Source organism: Pelophylax lessonae (genome assembly GCF_965119305.1).
Source record: "Pelophylax lessonae genome assembly, chromosome: 10".
Taxonomy (NCBI): Eukaryota; Metazoa; Chordata; class Amphibia; order Anura; family Ranidae; genus Pelophylax; species Pelophylax lessonae.
Genome location: NC_138777.1, coordinates 37,055,417 through 37,070,670, shown reverse-complemented (window position 1 = coordinate 37,070,670; position 15,254 = coordinate 37,055,417). Strand labels below are relative to the sequence as shown.

The 15,254-nt window shown below is 38.4% G+C and overlaps 1 protein-coding gene across 4 annotated transcripts in view; it reads right to left on the bottom strand.

The window, feature by feature from the left end:
- The window catches only part of LOC309564928 (uncharacterized protein), a 171,996-nt gene that overhangs the window by 53,524 nt on the left and 103,218 nt on the right, over positions 1–15,254 (bottom strand). For all 4 annotated transcript variants that reach the window (XM_082269629.1, XM_082269630.1, XM_082269631.1 and 1 more), the window contains exon 21: positions 759–10,952. In XM_082269629.1, coding sequence (XP_082125755.1) covers positions 759–10,952 — 10,194 coding nt within the window. The remainder of the gene's footprint in view (positions 1–758; positions 10,953–15,254) is intronic.

Here is a 15,254-nt window from a genome sequence, read left to right as displayed (position 1 = left end):
GTAGCCAGACACTCTTTCTGCCTAGTGTGCTACTCCTGTAGGGGGCAGTATACCCAATGGTTAAGAAGACCAGGAGCTGTGTCCGTCAATGAACGAAAGAGAAAAGGTTGAGAAATACTGGTCTAGCAGGTCAGATAGCAGTCAGGTGTATTGGACAGGCAGTCTGTTTACATCCGACCGCCCATAGGGCAGGCTGTGTCGGTGTCTGCTCTCATAAGCAGAGTGAACACAGATCAGCCTTCCGCCTGCTCAGCGGCATTCAGCGGACAGATTCCCTGCTGAGCTGGCAGAATCGACCCTGTGTGGAAGGGGCCTTACATTTTTTGGTAGATAGTGTTAAAAGTATTAGTCACGTCTCTGAGACCTGCTGGGGCTCCAGTAGCTGAGAGCAATTGGTAAATATCAAACACTCATATATGCAATATTTTATACCTAGCCCATAAATAGCTAAATATTTAATTATAGCACACACATAGTAATCATTTCCCTTTCTGCTTAGAAATCAAAAAAACGACATCATTATATATGAATTGCACTATTGGTAATCCTAGTTAAAAACTAGACCTGAGCCATAAAATGCAATAATTATAGTCACCATGAGCACATCTCTCATTGTCTGTTGCCTTTCCTAGAAGATATTGAGTGGGAGTATTATGAATTTATGCTGTAATAGCTTCTATCATGCAACATGACAAGGTTCATGCATCAGCTGAAGCTTTCAAGAAATAAATGACACAAAATATATGTAATAAATATACCTGAGTTAATTTATCAGGCTGTGATCTGTTTGTGGCAAGGTAATCCGATCCCATGACTTCGGGAGACAAATTAACAGAAGCGATGCCTTGCTTGGACTCACGAACTATGGTGGGTTCCTTGAGCTGCTGCAATAATCTCTCTCGATCGTGTTGTAGACTTGCCATGGCCTTGGAGAAAGCATCAACCTGTTGCTTGAAGGCAGCACACTCTGAAGATAGCCTGGTGATTTTTGATTCCCTGCTTGCTAAAAGGTTACACACGGAATCTATTTCTGCAACCAGCATATCTATGGTTATCTGGTTTTCAGCAGCAAACAAAGCTTCATTAACTAAAGCATTCTTTTTTAGCAGGCTGAAAAGTTGGAACTTAAAATCACGGAGCTGTTTTTCCAGATCATCACCATGGATCTTTTCTGATTTTAGTTCAGAAGCATACCTCCACTGCAGCTCTTTAAAGTCATCTATCAAGGAATCTCGATTGTTCTGTAAGGCAGCCATTGCTTTACCAAAAGACTCATTCTGAGATTTAAGCTCTTTATTTTCAAGTAAAATATCTAAATATGTCTTTTCAGTCTTTTCTGCTGTCTTACTGCTTTCACTACCCATGGGAAAAGTGTTTTTCACAAAGGTCACAATATTGTGGTTAAGTTTGTCCTCCAAGTCCTTTATTTGGCGATCACCAGAGTTTTGGAAATCCCTTTTCTTACTGGTTTCAAAAATAATTTTCTCTTTATTGATTGTAGCAATGAGATCTTCCTGGTCTTTGACTTTGGAAATCAGTTTCTGGTTTTCCAGCTCCAAGGCCTCGGCAGAGTTTTGTTGCGCTACAGACACATTTTGTAACTCTCTGTTTTGCTTTTCAAGATCACATTTTTCTTGCTCTAGATTCTTGATGTGGTCTAGTTTCTGTCTCAGTAACTCTTTTAGCTGGTGGTCTTTTAGAGACAACACTTGATTAAGGTCTTCTCTATATCGAATAAGTTGCGCACCCAGCATAGCATTCTCAGCGTTGAGGTCATCGACCCGATTTAAAACATTTCTGAGTTGTGCTTTCAGAGCACGGTTTTCAGCAGAGGTGGAGAGGATGATATTGTCTTTTTGACCCAGTACTGACTCGTTGCGTTGATGTATGTTCTGTAGTTCCGAATATAGTTGGTCTCTATCAGTTTGCAGAGAAGACATTGATTTTCTAAAAGCTTCAATTTCATTTGACAGCAAGACTTTATCATGAACAGCTTTTTCATAAGTCACTTGAAGATTCTGCAGTTCTTTTTCTAGTTTCTGACATTCAATGTCAGACTTTTCCTTCTGTGCCTGGACATTAGATAAACGCTGCTCATACTCTCCTTCTTGCTTCCTATACTGGCTTTGTATTTCTTCTAAGTAACTTGATATTTCTCCATCTTTTGCGGAAATTAACAACGATATCTCTTTGTCTTTATTATTGATAATTTTCTTCATATGCTCAGACAGGATGACCTGTTTTTGGACATCTGCCCTAATTTTCTCACATTCTAATTTCAGTTGTTGAAATTCCTCTTCTTTATTTGACAGAACAATTTGCAAAGCCTTCAAGTCATCCCCTGGGCTTTCTGATGCCTGCTGGTGAGAAACCTGCTCTAATTTTAATTTTGGCAGGGCTTCAGTTCTAGACTGAGATGCTGGTTCAGGCTCTTTCACCTTTCTTTTTACACCATTACTGTATACTTCTATACCAAACTCTTGATTATTCCTGTTTGAAGGACTTCCTTGAACTAAATTATTGAGGGGCTTTGTTACTGCGGCCATGTTTTTTCTGTCCACGTTTTGAGCTAGATTATCAGTTTTACATTCACCATTGATCTCCCTAAATTTTGCACGCCTGGTTATCTGATCATTGGCATTTTCCAGTGAACATTCCTTATCTGCAAGTTTTTTGTTCAGGAACAAAACCTCATTTCTCACTTGAGTTAACTGAGCTGATGTACGTTCAAGTTCTTTCTTAAGAATTTCATTTTGGCTGTTAGATCCCTTAATAGTGCCTTCAAGATCTAATATTAACTCCTGAAATCTTACTGAATCTTGTTGAAGTTGATTAATCTCTTGCTGCTTCTCCCTGAGAAGGTCTTGCAATTCTTTTGATTTGCTTTTTGTTCCTCTATTATCATCCTGAGCAGATTTCACTTTATCTTCTAAGTCTCGAAGAACTTGTAACTGCTGTTCTTCTCTCTCACGAATAATATTGTTTTTCTCACTCCTAAGATATTCTACCTGCTGGCTGAGAACATTGGTTTGTGCCTGGAGAGACTTAAATTTATCAGAGAGCAAACTATTGTTTTTAACAGCTTTAAGAAATTCAGTCTCCATACTTTCTCTTTCGTTCTTCACTGTACAGAACTGCTCCTGTATATTTTCAATCTCATCTAACAAAAGTGCCTTGTCATCCTCCAAAATTTTTACTTTCTCCTCCAGGTTTATTTTTTCAAGCTGCATGTTACTTATGTCACTATCTAATTTCTGGAGGGCTTCCTTCTCTTGACTAAACAAATCCTCAGAAGACCTTAATTTTTCTAAAAGGTTGTCCCGTTCAGCTTCAACCTTCACAAGGCTTTGCTCTGTTTCCTCCAGCTTAATGCTTAGCTCTGTAATCTTCTTCAACAGTACTTCATTTTCAGAATTCATTTCTGAAATTTTATTCTCCATATCGGACTTGTACATTTTCATGTCCACTTGCAATTTATCCAAGGCAGTTTTAATAATAAATAGGCTATTGTTTTCTTTTTCCTTATTTTCAAGACATAACTTCAGGTTTTCACAAGATTCTTGTAAATGTCTATTTTCTTCCAGAAGCTGCTGATTCTGCTCAGCTATTTTATCAAACTGAGATGCCTTCTCTATTATAACTAGTATACCATCTGCTTCTTGTTTTAGTTGCTTTATTTCTGCATCTTTGCATTCCAACATAGTTTTAAGCTTGACCATGTCTTCACCATTCTCCTCAATCTGTCCGGACAAAACTTGGTTTTCATTCTGAAGGTCATGAATCTTAATTAAAATGTCATGCTTTTCTTTCTTTGTTAGGTCTATGACTTGCCTCATTTTATCAATTTCGTCGCTTACATTTTCATATGCCTGCAGCAGAGACTCGTACTCTTTATTTAATTCACCATGCTTGGCTTTCCATTCTGTCAACTCAACTGTCTGTGAATCCTTAAGAGAATGTAGTTGAAAGGAAAATGCTTCTTTTTCCTGGACAATTGTCTCCATTGTAGATTTAAGGCTTTCACAAGCTGCAGAAAGACTCTCGTTATCCACTAAAAGTCGGTCGTTCTCTGAGAAGAGGTCCTTGCTTTTATCAGTGAGTAAGGTAGTTTCCAACTCATGCTTTTCTTGAATTTCTTCAAGGGAATGCTTAAGTGCATCTGCTTCAAGATTAAGAGATTCAACGGTCTGTTTCAGTGCTTTGTTTTCTTTCAGTAAGTCTTTGCGGGACACCAATGCTGCCTGAAGTTTTCTTTGGATTTGCTCTTTGGAGCTAGACTCTTCTGAAATGTTCCTCTTGTGCTCCTCAGCAAGATCTTCCATGGCTTTATTTGTTTTCATAACCTGATTCTGAAATTCCTCAATCGTTTTTTGCTTTCTTAGACAATCTTCGCATGTAAGTGGAGCACAATCTCTTATTCCTTGTAGGTTATTTGAAGCAGATTTTGTTTCAGGAACCACTTGATTAAGATCAGGACTATTTGAGAGCAAAGTGCCGTTGGACTGTATAATTTCTTCCTCTTTTCTAGAATCAAATAGTTTTGTTCTAAAAACCGATATTTCCACATGTGCTTTTTCTAACTTAGAAATGCATTCTCCCAGCTCTTCTTTCATTTGGTCGTAATCGGTGCGCAATTTATTTGCTTCCTCCTTATGCTCCTCTAATTGCTTGCACAAATTTTTTATCTCCTCTCCAGATGTTCGTACATTCATTTGGAGAGAATCTTTTAAAACAGTAATTTCTTTATCTTTTTCTAACAATTCAAGGACTCTTACTTCAAGTTCATTCTTAAGTTTGGTATTTTCCATTTTATGCACCTGGCAATCTTCAAAATAGATATCCTTTTCTTTGCTTATTTGCTGAAGGGTCAGCTCAGCACTTTCCTTCATCTTTCTAGATGCCTCAACCTCTTTCTGTAACACACAAATTTCATTTTTCATACTTTCTTTGACAGCTTCAAATGTTTCTACATTTATTGACTGAGAGTCCATTGCAGCCTTCAAGTGGCAGGTTTCCTCCTGCCTTTTTTCCAAATCATGGGACAGTCTTTGTATTTCATTTTTCAGTAACTGGATCTCGCCCAATAACTGCACTTGTTCGGAGCTTATCTTTAGCAACTCTTCATCCTTCTCATGGAGACTTGTTTTTAGTTGAAAATGTAAATGTTCATATTCTTTAATATTCTCTAGTTTATGAGAAGCCTCTTCAATTTTGTGCCTTAGTTGATCTACTTGTTTGTCTTTGTCGGCCAACTCCAGTTCTTTATGTATAACCAGTGCTCCTTGGGCTTCAACCTGGCTTTGCAGAGAAAATGCTTGTTCTCTTTGTTCCTCATACTCCACACATTTTGTCTTGTAAGCAAGCTGCAACTCTGCATATGTTTTCTGTAACAGCTCAAACTCTTTTACACTCCTACTAAGACTTTCTAACAGAGCAGCATGTTTTTCTTTACTCTCCACATTTCCTTGAGTGCATAAAAGTGAAGCATGTACATTATTATGAACAATCGTGTTTTCTGTATGTGCAAACGATCCTTCAAGAGAAGTTGATTCTGGATTGGCTGAAATTCCAGCAGCAGGTGATGGATTTGGTGGCACCTGCTGAGAGACAGAAGGGGATTCTGATTTTCCATGAGCCTTTTCAAGGCAAGCTTTAAGGTTTTCTAGATTTTCTACTAGATGACAATTTTCTTCCTCTAAAGTCTTAAGTTTTTCTTTTAATGCGTTTTTAGTCTGAGAAAAGCCGTGTTCTTTCTCCTGCATGGTTTTTATATATTCCTGAATCATGCCATCTTTCTCAGAGAAACCCTGCTGTAATTCAGTGATCTCATTTTGGAGTCTTACCACAACATTTTCTTTTTCTGAGAGCGCCCTGTAAAGCTCACTTGTTTGTGCATCTTTCTCTATAATCTGTTGCTTCGAAAGTTCCATGTGAGACTGTAGATCCTCCTTCTCCCTTATAACTGTCTTTAGTCTGCCATTTAACTCTTCAACAGTTTTCTCAAGTTCCAACATTTTTAACTGTTCAACATTTAAATCATCTTGCTTGCTTTGCTCCAGCTTCTCAAGTTTTTGCATTAAATCTTTCCGAATGACTAAAGCCGCCTGCAGCTTTCTTTTCAAGTTTTCCCTTTCTTTATTAAATTTCTCCAATTGGAGGTCCTTCTCATTGGATAAATTGCATAAGAATAGTTCTTTATCAGCTAGTATCTGTTCAGATTGCTGTAACTTCAGTTCATGAGCTTGAAGCTTCTCTGACAATTCAGATATTTGCAAGAGGCAAGAATTTTTCTCAGACTGCAAATTCTGAAGTTCTAAATTCAACATGCTTTTCTCAGATGAAAATGTAACCATTTCATTTGACATCGACTCCATGACCTGCATCAGAGAAGAATCTTTTTCTTTAACTTGGTCACTTAATGTGGAAATTAACTCTTTATGTTGGCTGAGCTGCAGGTTCATGTTCTGAGCAACAGAGTTTTGCATTCTAATCTCTTCTACAAGTTCCAGAGCTTTAGCTTTCTCTTCACACACTGTCAATTGACTTTTCTGCAGTTCTTCCTTAGTCAACCTTATCTCTTTCTCCAAACTTGCAATATGTCTGCCCATCTGTGCCAAAACCTCCTCCTTTTCTTTTAAGATATTTTGCTGTTGGGCTAAGGATTCTTTAGCAGCTGCCAGTTCACCCACAGCATAATCACTGCCAAGTTTTTCTTCTTTAATTTTTTGCAACTCAGCCTGCAAAATTTGACTCTCGTTCTCATATGTAACAATAGCTTGAGATTTCTGATCAAGATCCTGGTCTCTTTCCTCAAGCAACTTCATCAACTCTGCCACTTTTGACTTGTAGTCCAAAGCCTTAGACAACATTGATGAAAGTTTTTCTACCTTGCCAATGTAACTCAACTGTTGGTCACAAGAATTGGATTCTGAAATTTTCTCATCGCTTAACACGCATAACTGGTTCTCTACAAAACTCAAGTCTTTTAGCATACTTTTCACTTCATTCTCCTTTATTTTCAGTATATTGTCTAAGCTACTGTTCTGTTCCCCAAGTACTGCATTTTGCTCATTTACTCTTTGATACTCTTTTTCTGATTGTTGCTTCAGTTCACTAAGATTGCATTCTAGGGTTTCTAGACAGACTTTCAAAGCATGGATTTCTTCAGCTTGTCCACTAACCTGCTTCTGAAGATCTGCTTTGTCGGACTTCAGCTGATGCAGTACTCGTGCGTCTGAGCCAATACGTTCTTCTGATTCCTTCAGCTGGAGCTCAAGCTTTTCTTCAAGTTGCTTTATAGTTTCTGCTTTTTCAAATAGCTGCTTTTCCAATGTGGACAACGAGGTGTCTTTTTCTGACAGTGACATCTGCAAGGTTGTTTCCAGATGCAGCTTTTCTTGCTTTGCAGTCTCTAGTTGTTGTTGGAACTGTTCTTTCTCAAACACAGTCATATTTCGAGCTTGTAGTAACTCTGAATTTAAACTTTCCACATCATGCTTAAAGTTTTCAATAAGCTGACTCTGTGAATTACATTTTTCCTGTAGGTTGTGGCCTAACGAGATGCTTTCCTCTTTTTCTTGTGTTAATGCATGCAGCTCTATTTGGGTCTCTCGATGTTCTCTGTTCAGGTTTTCTAGTTCAGCTTTTAAGACTTCCGCTGCTTTCTGAAGCTGAGATATGACTTCATCTTTCATTCTGAGTGTGTCCGAAATACTTCTGACATTAGAATTACCTTTGTCTAGCTCTCCTCTTAGAAAACTGACCTCACTGGTAAAGGCTTGAACATTGCTTTCCAAAACTTGAAGCCTAGCATCCTTTTCATCTGCAGTGCTTAGAAGTTTAGAAATGTCATTTTCCTTTTTGATAAGTGATTCTGCAAGCTCTTGTTTGTGATCATGGAGGGAAGTGTATTTTTCCTGCAGATTCTGCACCACATTTTCTTTGTCAACAATGGACTGCTGAAGATCTTTAATTGTGTTATTAAGCTCGCTGACTGAATTCTGGAGATGTGACACTAATTTTGTCTGCTCAACTAATTGAGTATTTAACAATTCTTGCTTTCCCAAAAGGGAGGTTTCCTGTTCTTTCATGGAAACCTTCAACTCATTTAACTCATTGTTCTGTTTTCTATTGCCTTCCTCTAAATCTGTAATCTGCTGAATCAACATATTGCATTGTCCCTCTTTATCAGTTAGCTTCTGTTTTAATGCATCACATTCTATTAAAGAATTTCTTATTGTCAAATCTTTTTCTGACACAGACGCCTTACACTGTGTGTTTTCCTGAGTTAACACTTCAACATGGGTCTTTTGCGCCTCTAAAGTGTCCTGAATCTCAGAAAGCTGGGTTTTCAGATTGACATAAGCATCTACCCTCTCTTTCAAACATTGGTCTTTTTTGGTTAAAGCTTCATTTAATTCATCTAAGTTGTGTCTCTGATTTTTCATCTCAGAATGAAGGTTGGAAATGATCTCCATATGTTCGGACAGCTGTGTTTTTAACAACCCTGCTTCCTCACTTTTATCTTTCAACAGTTGCATTTGCTGCGTCAATCTCTGCATCTCCTGCTCGTGGTCTTTAATTTTCTGCTGCTGTAGAGAGCACTCTGAGAGTGAACTCTGTAGCTCATTTTGTAAAGCAGATATAGTCTGTAAATAGTAACCTTCTCCTTCCAGTTTCTTCTCAACCTGCTGGATTAATTCTTCTTTCTGTGAAAGAAGTGCTTCCTTCTCCTTAACACTGCAAAGCAGAGACTGTTTCTCAAGCTGGATTGTGTCAATCTGATCCTTCAGAGATGCAATAGTATGGCCCTGTTGTGATAAATGTGAACTGAGAGAATTGACCTCCTCCATTTTACTGCATATGTTAGCATTTAGCAACTCCATGTCGGAACTCATTTTTTCCCTTTCTGAGATTAGCAAGCTTACTTGCTGTGTTAAGGAGTCCGCTACTGATTGATGGTGAACCATTTGTGACTGGAGGGTGTGACACTGACTTTCTAGATTTGAGACAGATAGCACGAAGGAGTCTCTTTCTAGTGTTAACTTTTCAACATCCTTGTTACTCGTGTTTAATCTTTCTTGCAGCGTTTTATTTTCTTTAGTTCTTTGGCTGAACTTCTTTTGGAGCTTGGCCATTGCTTTACCTAATCCTTCTATGTCCTCTGTGAGTTTTACATTAGTTTCTTTAAGAGTCTGTTCTTCATTCTGAAGCTTCTCTAGGTTCGAAGTCAAGTCCTCCAGCTGAGAATGCTGTGCAGCAAGCAATGCATCTTTCTCTTGCAATGCCGTCTTTTCATTTTCTACAGCTTTGGTTAATTCTTCCACTTGCTTTTGCACAAGTGCATTTGTTTCTTGTTGTTCTTTCACATTTTCACATGTAATGTTATAATTATCCACAGTGACCTTGAGTTTATCATCTTTTTCATGAAGGTTCCTTTGAGCTTCTGCTAGATCCTTTTCAAGAGACTGTATCTGATTCTGTAATTTATGAGACACCTCCAGCTCTTCATGTAACTGACTCTTTAACCTAAGGCATTCCTTTTCTCTCTCTTCTAACTGTGCTGCAAAATTGTTGTCATTTTTGGAACTCTGAGCTGAAATGTGCTCAATTCTTGCAAGCAGTTCTTCCTTAGCACCTGAAAGACTGGAAATATTTTTCTGCTCTTCAGATAGTTGACGCTCTGTTTCTGCCAGTTTAGTTTGGACATCATTTAAAGTCTGATTCAAGTGAGAGATTTCTGAGTCTTTCTGGCTGACCTCTGCCAGTAATTTCTCCTTCTCACTGCACAAATGTTTATTTTGATCATCTAAGCTCTGAACCTTTTTACCTAATTCCTCAACAGAGTTCACATGAAGCTGAATGCATGATTCCTTATCTGAAATGGAAGTTTCTAGGACTTTATATTTTCCTTGCAGCGCTTCCTTTTCTAAGTGCAATGTTTTAATGATTTCAGACTTCTCATCAATCTGCTTCTGAAAATCCTGTGTTTTTTCTTGAAGAGTTTTAACCAAGTTCTCTTGTTCTTGTTCAAGAGTTTCAATCTTATTCTTTAAAGAAGACACGTCATCTTGACTATGAGACAATTCTTGGCTTAGTTTATCACAAAGGTCTCTCTGCTCTGAGAGATGTTTCAATAACTGTTGTAGTTCTTCATTTTTCTTTGACATATCAGAAACCAAGTGGTTGTATTGGTCTTTTTCAGCTTTTAACTCATTTTCAAAACTCTGCTCCTTATTGGTCTTTTCTTCCAGCAAGCTTGCAAGCTTGGTTTTCTCTGAGTGATCATTCTCTAACTGTAACTTTAAGCTTTCGACTTCCTTTTTGTATTTTGTTTCTGTTTCATTGAGTCTTACAGCAGATGTAGTCATTTGCTCTTTAAGCGATGCAATCTGTGCGGAACACTCAGTTACGTGGTTATTGTATGTAACTGACTGTGTTTGTATCTCTTGACGAAGATTCTTAATTGTTATTCTATTTTCATTGATTTGTCTAATTAGCTCTTCAGCTTCTTTGGTTTTGCTCTCTTGGAGGCTTTTAGCTTTATTTAATTCCTCATCCATTTCACTGAGCTGCTCGGTCAGCGAGGAGAGCTTATTGCTCGTTTCCTGGACGTCCAATGTTTGGGCTTCTTTCATGAGGTGATGCTCTCTCTCAATTTTAATTAGAGCATCAGACATCTCTCTCATCTGCCCATCTTTAAAGTCCATTGTTTCCTTTAAGACCGTAATCTGCTCAGTATATTCTGTCAAAGTGACCGACAAAGAGGATATTTCTCTGTCCCTTTCCTGTAACAGCTCCTTGAGAACATCCATCTCCCTCTCACACCTCTGCAGGTCATGAATAAGTTGTGATCGCTCTTCCAGATGACTTGAATTAAGACGATCAAGATCCTCGTTAGTTTGATCGAGGTCAACTTGCAGCTTTTCCAAGGATGAATCTTGAATTTGTACCTAAAGGTGTTGAGAGAGTAACAATAGTTAAATATCTACTACAGCAGCTTGTCAAACCTCCCCCCCCCCCCCCAAAAAGAAAAACCCTACAAAATTGCATAAATATTTACGAGTCCATATCTAAACTGCACCATTGCTGATCTAGAAAACAATGGCTTATTCCACCTTATGTACAGTTGTGCTCATAAGTTCACATATCCTGGCAGAGTTTATGATTTCTTGGCCATTTTTCAGAGAATATAAATGATAACACAAAAACTTGTTTCACTCATGGTTAGTGTTTGGCTGAAGCCATTTGTTATCAATCAACGGTTTACTCTTTTTAAAATCATAATGACAACAGAAACTATCCAAATGACCCTGATCAAAAGTTTACATACCCCAGTTCTTAATACCAAGTATTGCCCCCTTTAACATCAATGAAAGCTTGAAGTCTTTTGTGGTATTTGTGGATGAGGCTCTTTATGTTCTCAGATGGTAAGGCTGCCCATTCTTCCTGGCAAAAAGCCTCCAGTTCCTGGAAATTCTTGGGCTGTCTTGCATGAACTGCACATTTGAGATCTCCGCAGAGTGGCTCAATGATACTGAGGTCAGGAGACTGAGATGGCCAATCCAAAACCTACACTTTATTCTGCTGTAGCCAATGACAGGTTGACTTGGCCTTGTGTTTAGGATCATGGTCATGCTGGAATGTCCAAGTATGTCCCATGCGCAGCTTCCGGGCTGATGAATGCATATTTTCCTTCAATATTTTTTGATAACATACTGCATTCATCTTCCCATCAATTCTGACCAAATTTCCTGTGCCTTTGTAGCTCACACATCCCCAAAACATCAGCGATCCACCTCTGTGTTTCACAGTAGGAATGGTGTACCTTTCATCATAGGCCTTGTTGACTCCTCTCCAAATGTAGCGTTTATGGTTGTGGCCAAAAAGCTCAATTTTGATCTCATCACTAGGGATGATCGAACTTTTGAAAAGTTCGGTTCGACCAGAACACCCGAACTTCACGAAAGTTCGGCCCGGATTTCAGAACCCCATTGAAATCAATGGGACCCGAACTTCTGTAATCAAAAAACACAATTTTTAAGCCCTAAAACCCAATAAATGCCCCTAAAAAGTGCCTAGGGTTCTGGGTCATGCCCCATTAACTATTAATCACACAAAAAAAAGTTCTTAAAAATTGTCATTTTTGATAAAAAAGCCAATTATTGAAAAATTAAAAAAAAAAAAAAAAGAGATTTTTTTGATTTTTACTTTGGATTTAGTATCTGGGGGGTCTAAAAGGTGTGCATGTGAAGTTTCAGCTCTGTAGCATGTCCAGAACCATGAAAAAAAAAAAGATAATTTTTCAGTAGAACAGGGATGTGGTTCGGGAGCCTCCTTTAACCACTTTACTACCAGTCACGTAACCTCTACGTCGGCTGAATTTGAGTGGTTATACCGGGATGATGCCTCTAGCTAGAGGCATCATCCCGGTACCGTTGTTTGAAGCCGACGGTCGGCTTTCCGTCGGTAACGATCGATGCGGCTCGGGAGCCGCTCGATCGTTACCCGGGGGGGCGGGAGGGGACGTCCCCCCCCTCCCGCGGCTTTGCTCGGGGCTACCGTCCCACCGGGAGCCCCGAGCACCCAGCCGGCACGTCCGCCGGCTGGATGGAGTCCCGATGAATGCCGGAAACGGCATCGATCGGGTCTCCGATGACGTAACCTGGAGGCGGCGTCCATGACGTCACTTCCGGGTTACTGTGCTGCAAAAGGCGGCAGATTTGAAAAACGGCTGTATGCAAAAATGCCGTTTTCGGCGTTTTGCATACAGGGAAGTGTAGTGGAGGGGTCTAGGGTCTTTTAGACCCTCGATCCCTCCATAAAGTGTACCTGTCACGACATATTGCTGTCACCAGGGATGTTTACATTGCTTGTGACAGCAATAAAAGTGATCAGATTTTTTTTTTTTTTAAAAACCTGTAATAAAGTTTAAAAAAAAAGAAAAAATAAATAGGAAAAAAAAAAAAAAAAAATTTAGCCGTCCCCGTCACCGTTAGCTCGCGCACAAAAAAAAACGTATACGCAAGTCGAGCCGCAAATGAAATCGCTGTTCAAACCACACATGTGAGGTATCGCCGCGATCGCCAGAGCGTGGGCAATAATTTAAAAAAAAGAGCTACACACTAACTCTAAACTGGTAACCGTTAAATAAATTTAAAGCGTCGCAGATTGAGATCTCTATTGACCGTAGTTTGTCGCCATCCCACGGGGGGGCGCAATTTTAAACCGTAACATGTTTGGTATCTATTTACTCGGCGTGACATCATCTTTCACAATATACAAAAAAAATGGGCTAACTTTACTGTTTAGTATTTTTTAAATGCAGTGAAATGTGATTTTTCAAATTTTTTCCAAAAAAATGGCGTTTTAAAGACCGCTGCGCAAATACCGCGTGACAAAAAATTTTGCAATGACCGACATTTTATTCTCCAGAGTCTTTGCTAAAAAAATATATATAATGTTTGGGGGTTCTAAGTAGTTTTCTAGGAAAAAATACTGGTTTTAACTTGTGAACAAAAAGTGTCCGAAATAGGGCTGGGGCTAAAGTGGTTAACTTTAACACCTATATGATCTTTTTTTCTGGTTCTGGACATGCTACAGAGCTGAAACTTCACAGGTACACCTTTTAGACCCCCCAGACACTAAATCACACAAAAAAAGTTCTTAAAAATTGTCATTTTTGATAAAAAAGCCAATTATTGAAAAATTAAAAAAAAAAAAAAAAAAAAGAGATTTTTTGATTTTTACTTTGGATTTAGTATCTGGGGGGTCTAAAAAGTGTACATGTGAAGTTTCAGGTCTGTAGCATGTCCAGAACCAGAAAAAAAAAAGATCGTTTGTATTAGAAAACTTTAAGCACAGGAATATGGCTTCTCTGCTGTAACACCTTGCCGGTTTAATAGCAGGCATTTTTTTGGGTTCTTTGCAGTCAGGAAAAACATCTGAACTTGTGTATAGTAGTACTGTGCACAAGTTCTGATGTTTTGCCTGCCTCCAAAATTCCCCAAAAAATGCCAGCAAAAACACACCTGGGCATTTTTTTTTTGACGCTAGCGTTTTTTTTTGGCATTTTTTGGGGTTCTTTTGAGGCAGGCAAAACATCTGAACATGTGTATAGGGGGGATATATAGACATATATGTCTGAATATATACCCCTAGACATATATAGGTGTGATAGTAGCAGAAATAAATGCTTGCGCTAATGAAATCATTTACAGTAATATATTTCTGCTACTATCACACCTATATATGTCTAGGGGTATATATTCAGACATATATGCCTATATATACACCCTATACACATGTTCAGATGTTTTGCCTGCCTCAAAAGAACCCCAAAAAATGCCAAAAAAAACGCTAGCGTCAAAAAAAAAAATGCCCAGGTGTGTTTTTGCTGGCATTTTTTGGGGATTTTGGAGGCAGGCAAAACATCAGAACTTGTGCACAGTACCACTATACACAAGTTCAGATGTTTTTCCTGACTGCAAAGAACCCAAAAAAATGCCTGCTATTAAACCGGCAAGGTGTTACAGCAGAGAAGCCATATTCCTGTGCTTAAAGTTTTCTAATACAAACGATCTTTTTTTTTTATGGTTCTGGACATGCTACAGAGCTGAAACTTCACATGTACACTTTTTAGACCCCCCAGATACTAAATCCAAAGTAAAAATCAAAAAATCTCTTTTTTTTTTTTTTTTTAATTTTTCAATAATTGGCTTTTTTATCAAAAATGACAATTTTTAAGAACTTTTTTTGTGTGATTTTGTGTCTGGGGGGTCTAAAAGGTGTACCTGTGAAGTTTCAGCTCTGTAGCATGTCCAGAACCCCAAAAAAAGATCATATAAGTGTAAAAGAGGGGTCCCACCATCCCTGCTCTACTGAAAAATTATCTTTTTTTCTGGTTCTGGACATGCTACAGAGCTGAAACTTCACAGGTACACTTTTTAGACCCCCCAGACACTAAATCCAAAAAAAGTCATGCCTGCCTCCAAAAATGCCCGATAAATGCAAGAAAAAGCGCCGTAGAGAAGCCGTATTCCTGTTCTAATAAAAATTATAAGAAAATGCTAATTTTTGGGGGGTTCTGGACATGCTACAGAGCTGAAACTTCACATGTACACTTTTTAGACCCCCCAGATACTAAATCCAAAGTAAAAATCAAAAAATCTCTTTTTTTTTTTTTTTTTTAAATTTTTCAATAATTGGCTTTTTTATCAAAAATGACAATTTTTAAGAACTTTTTTTGTGTGATT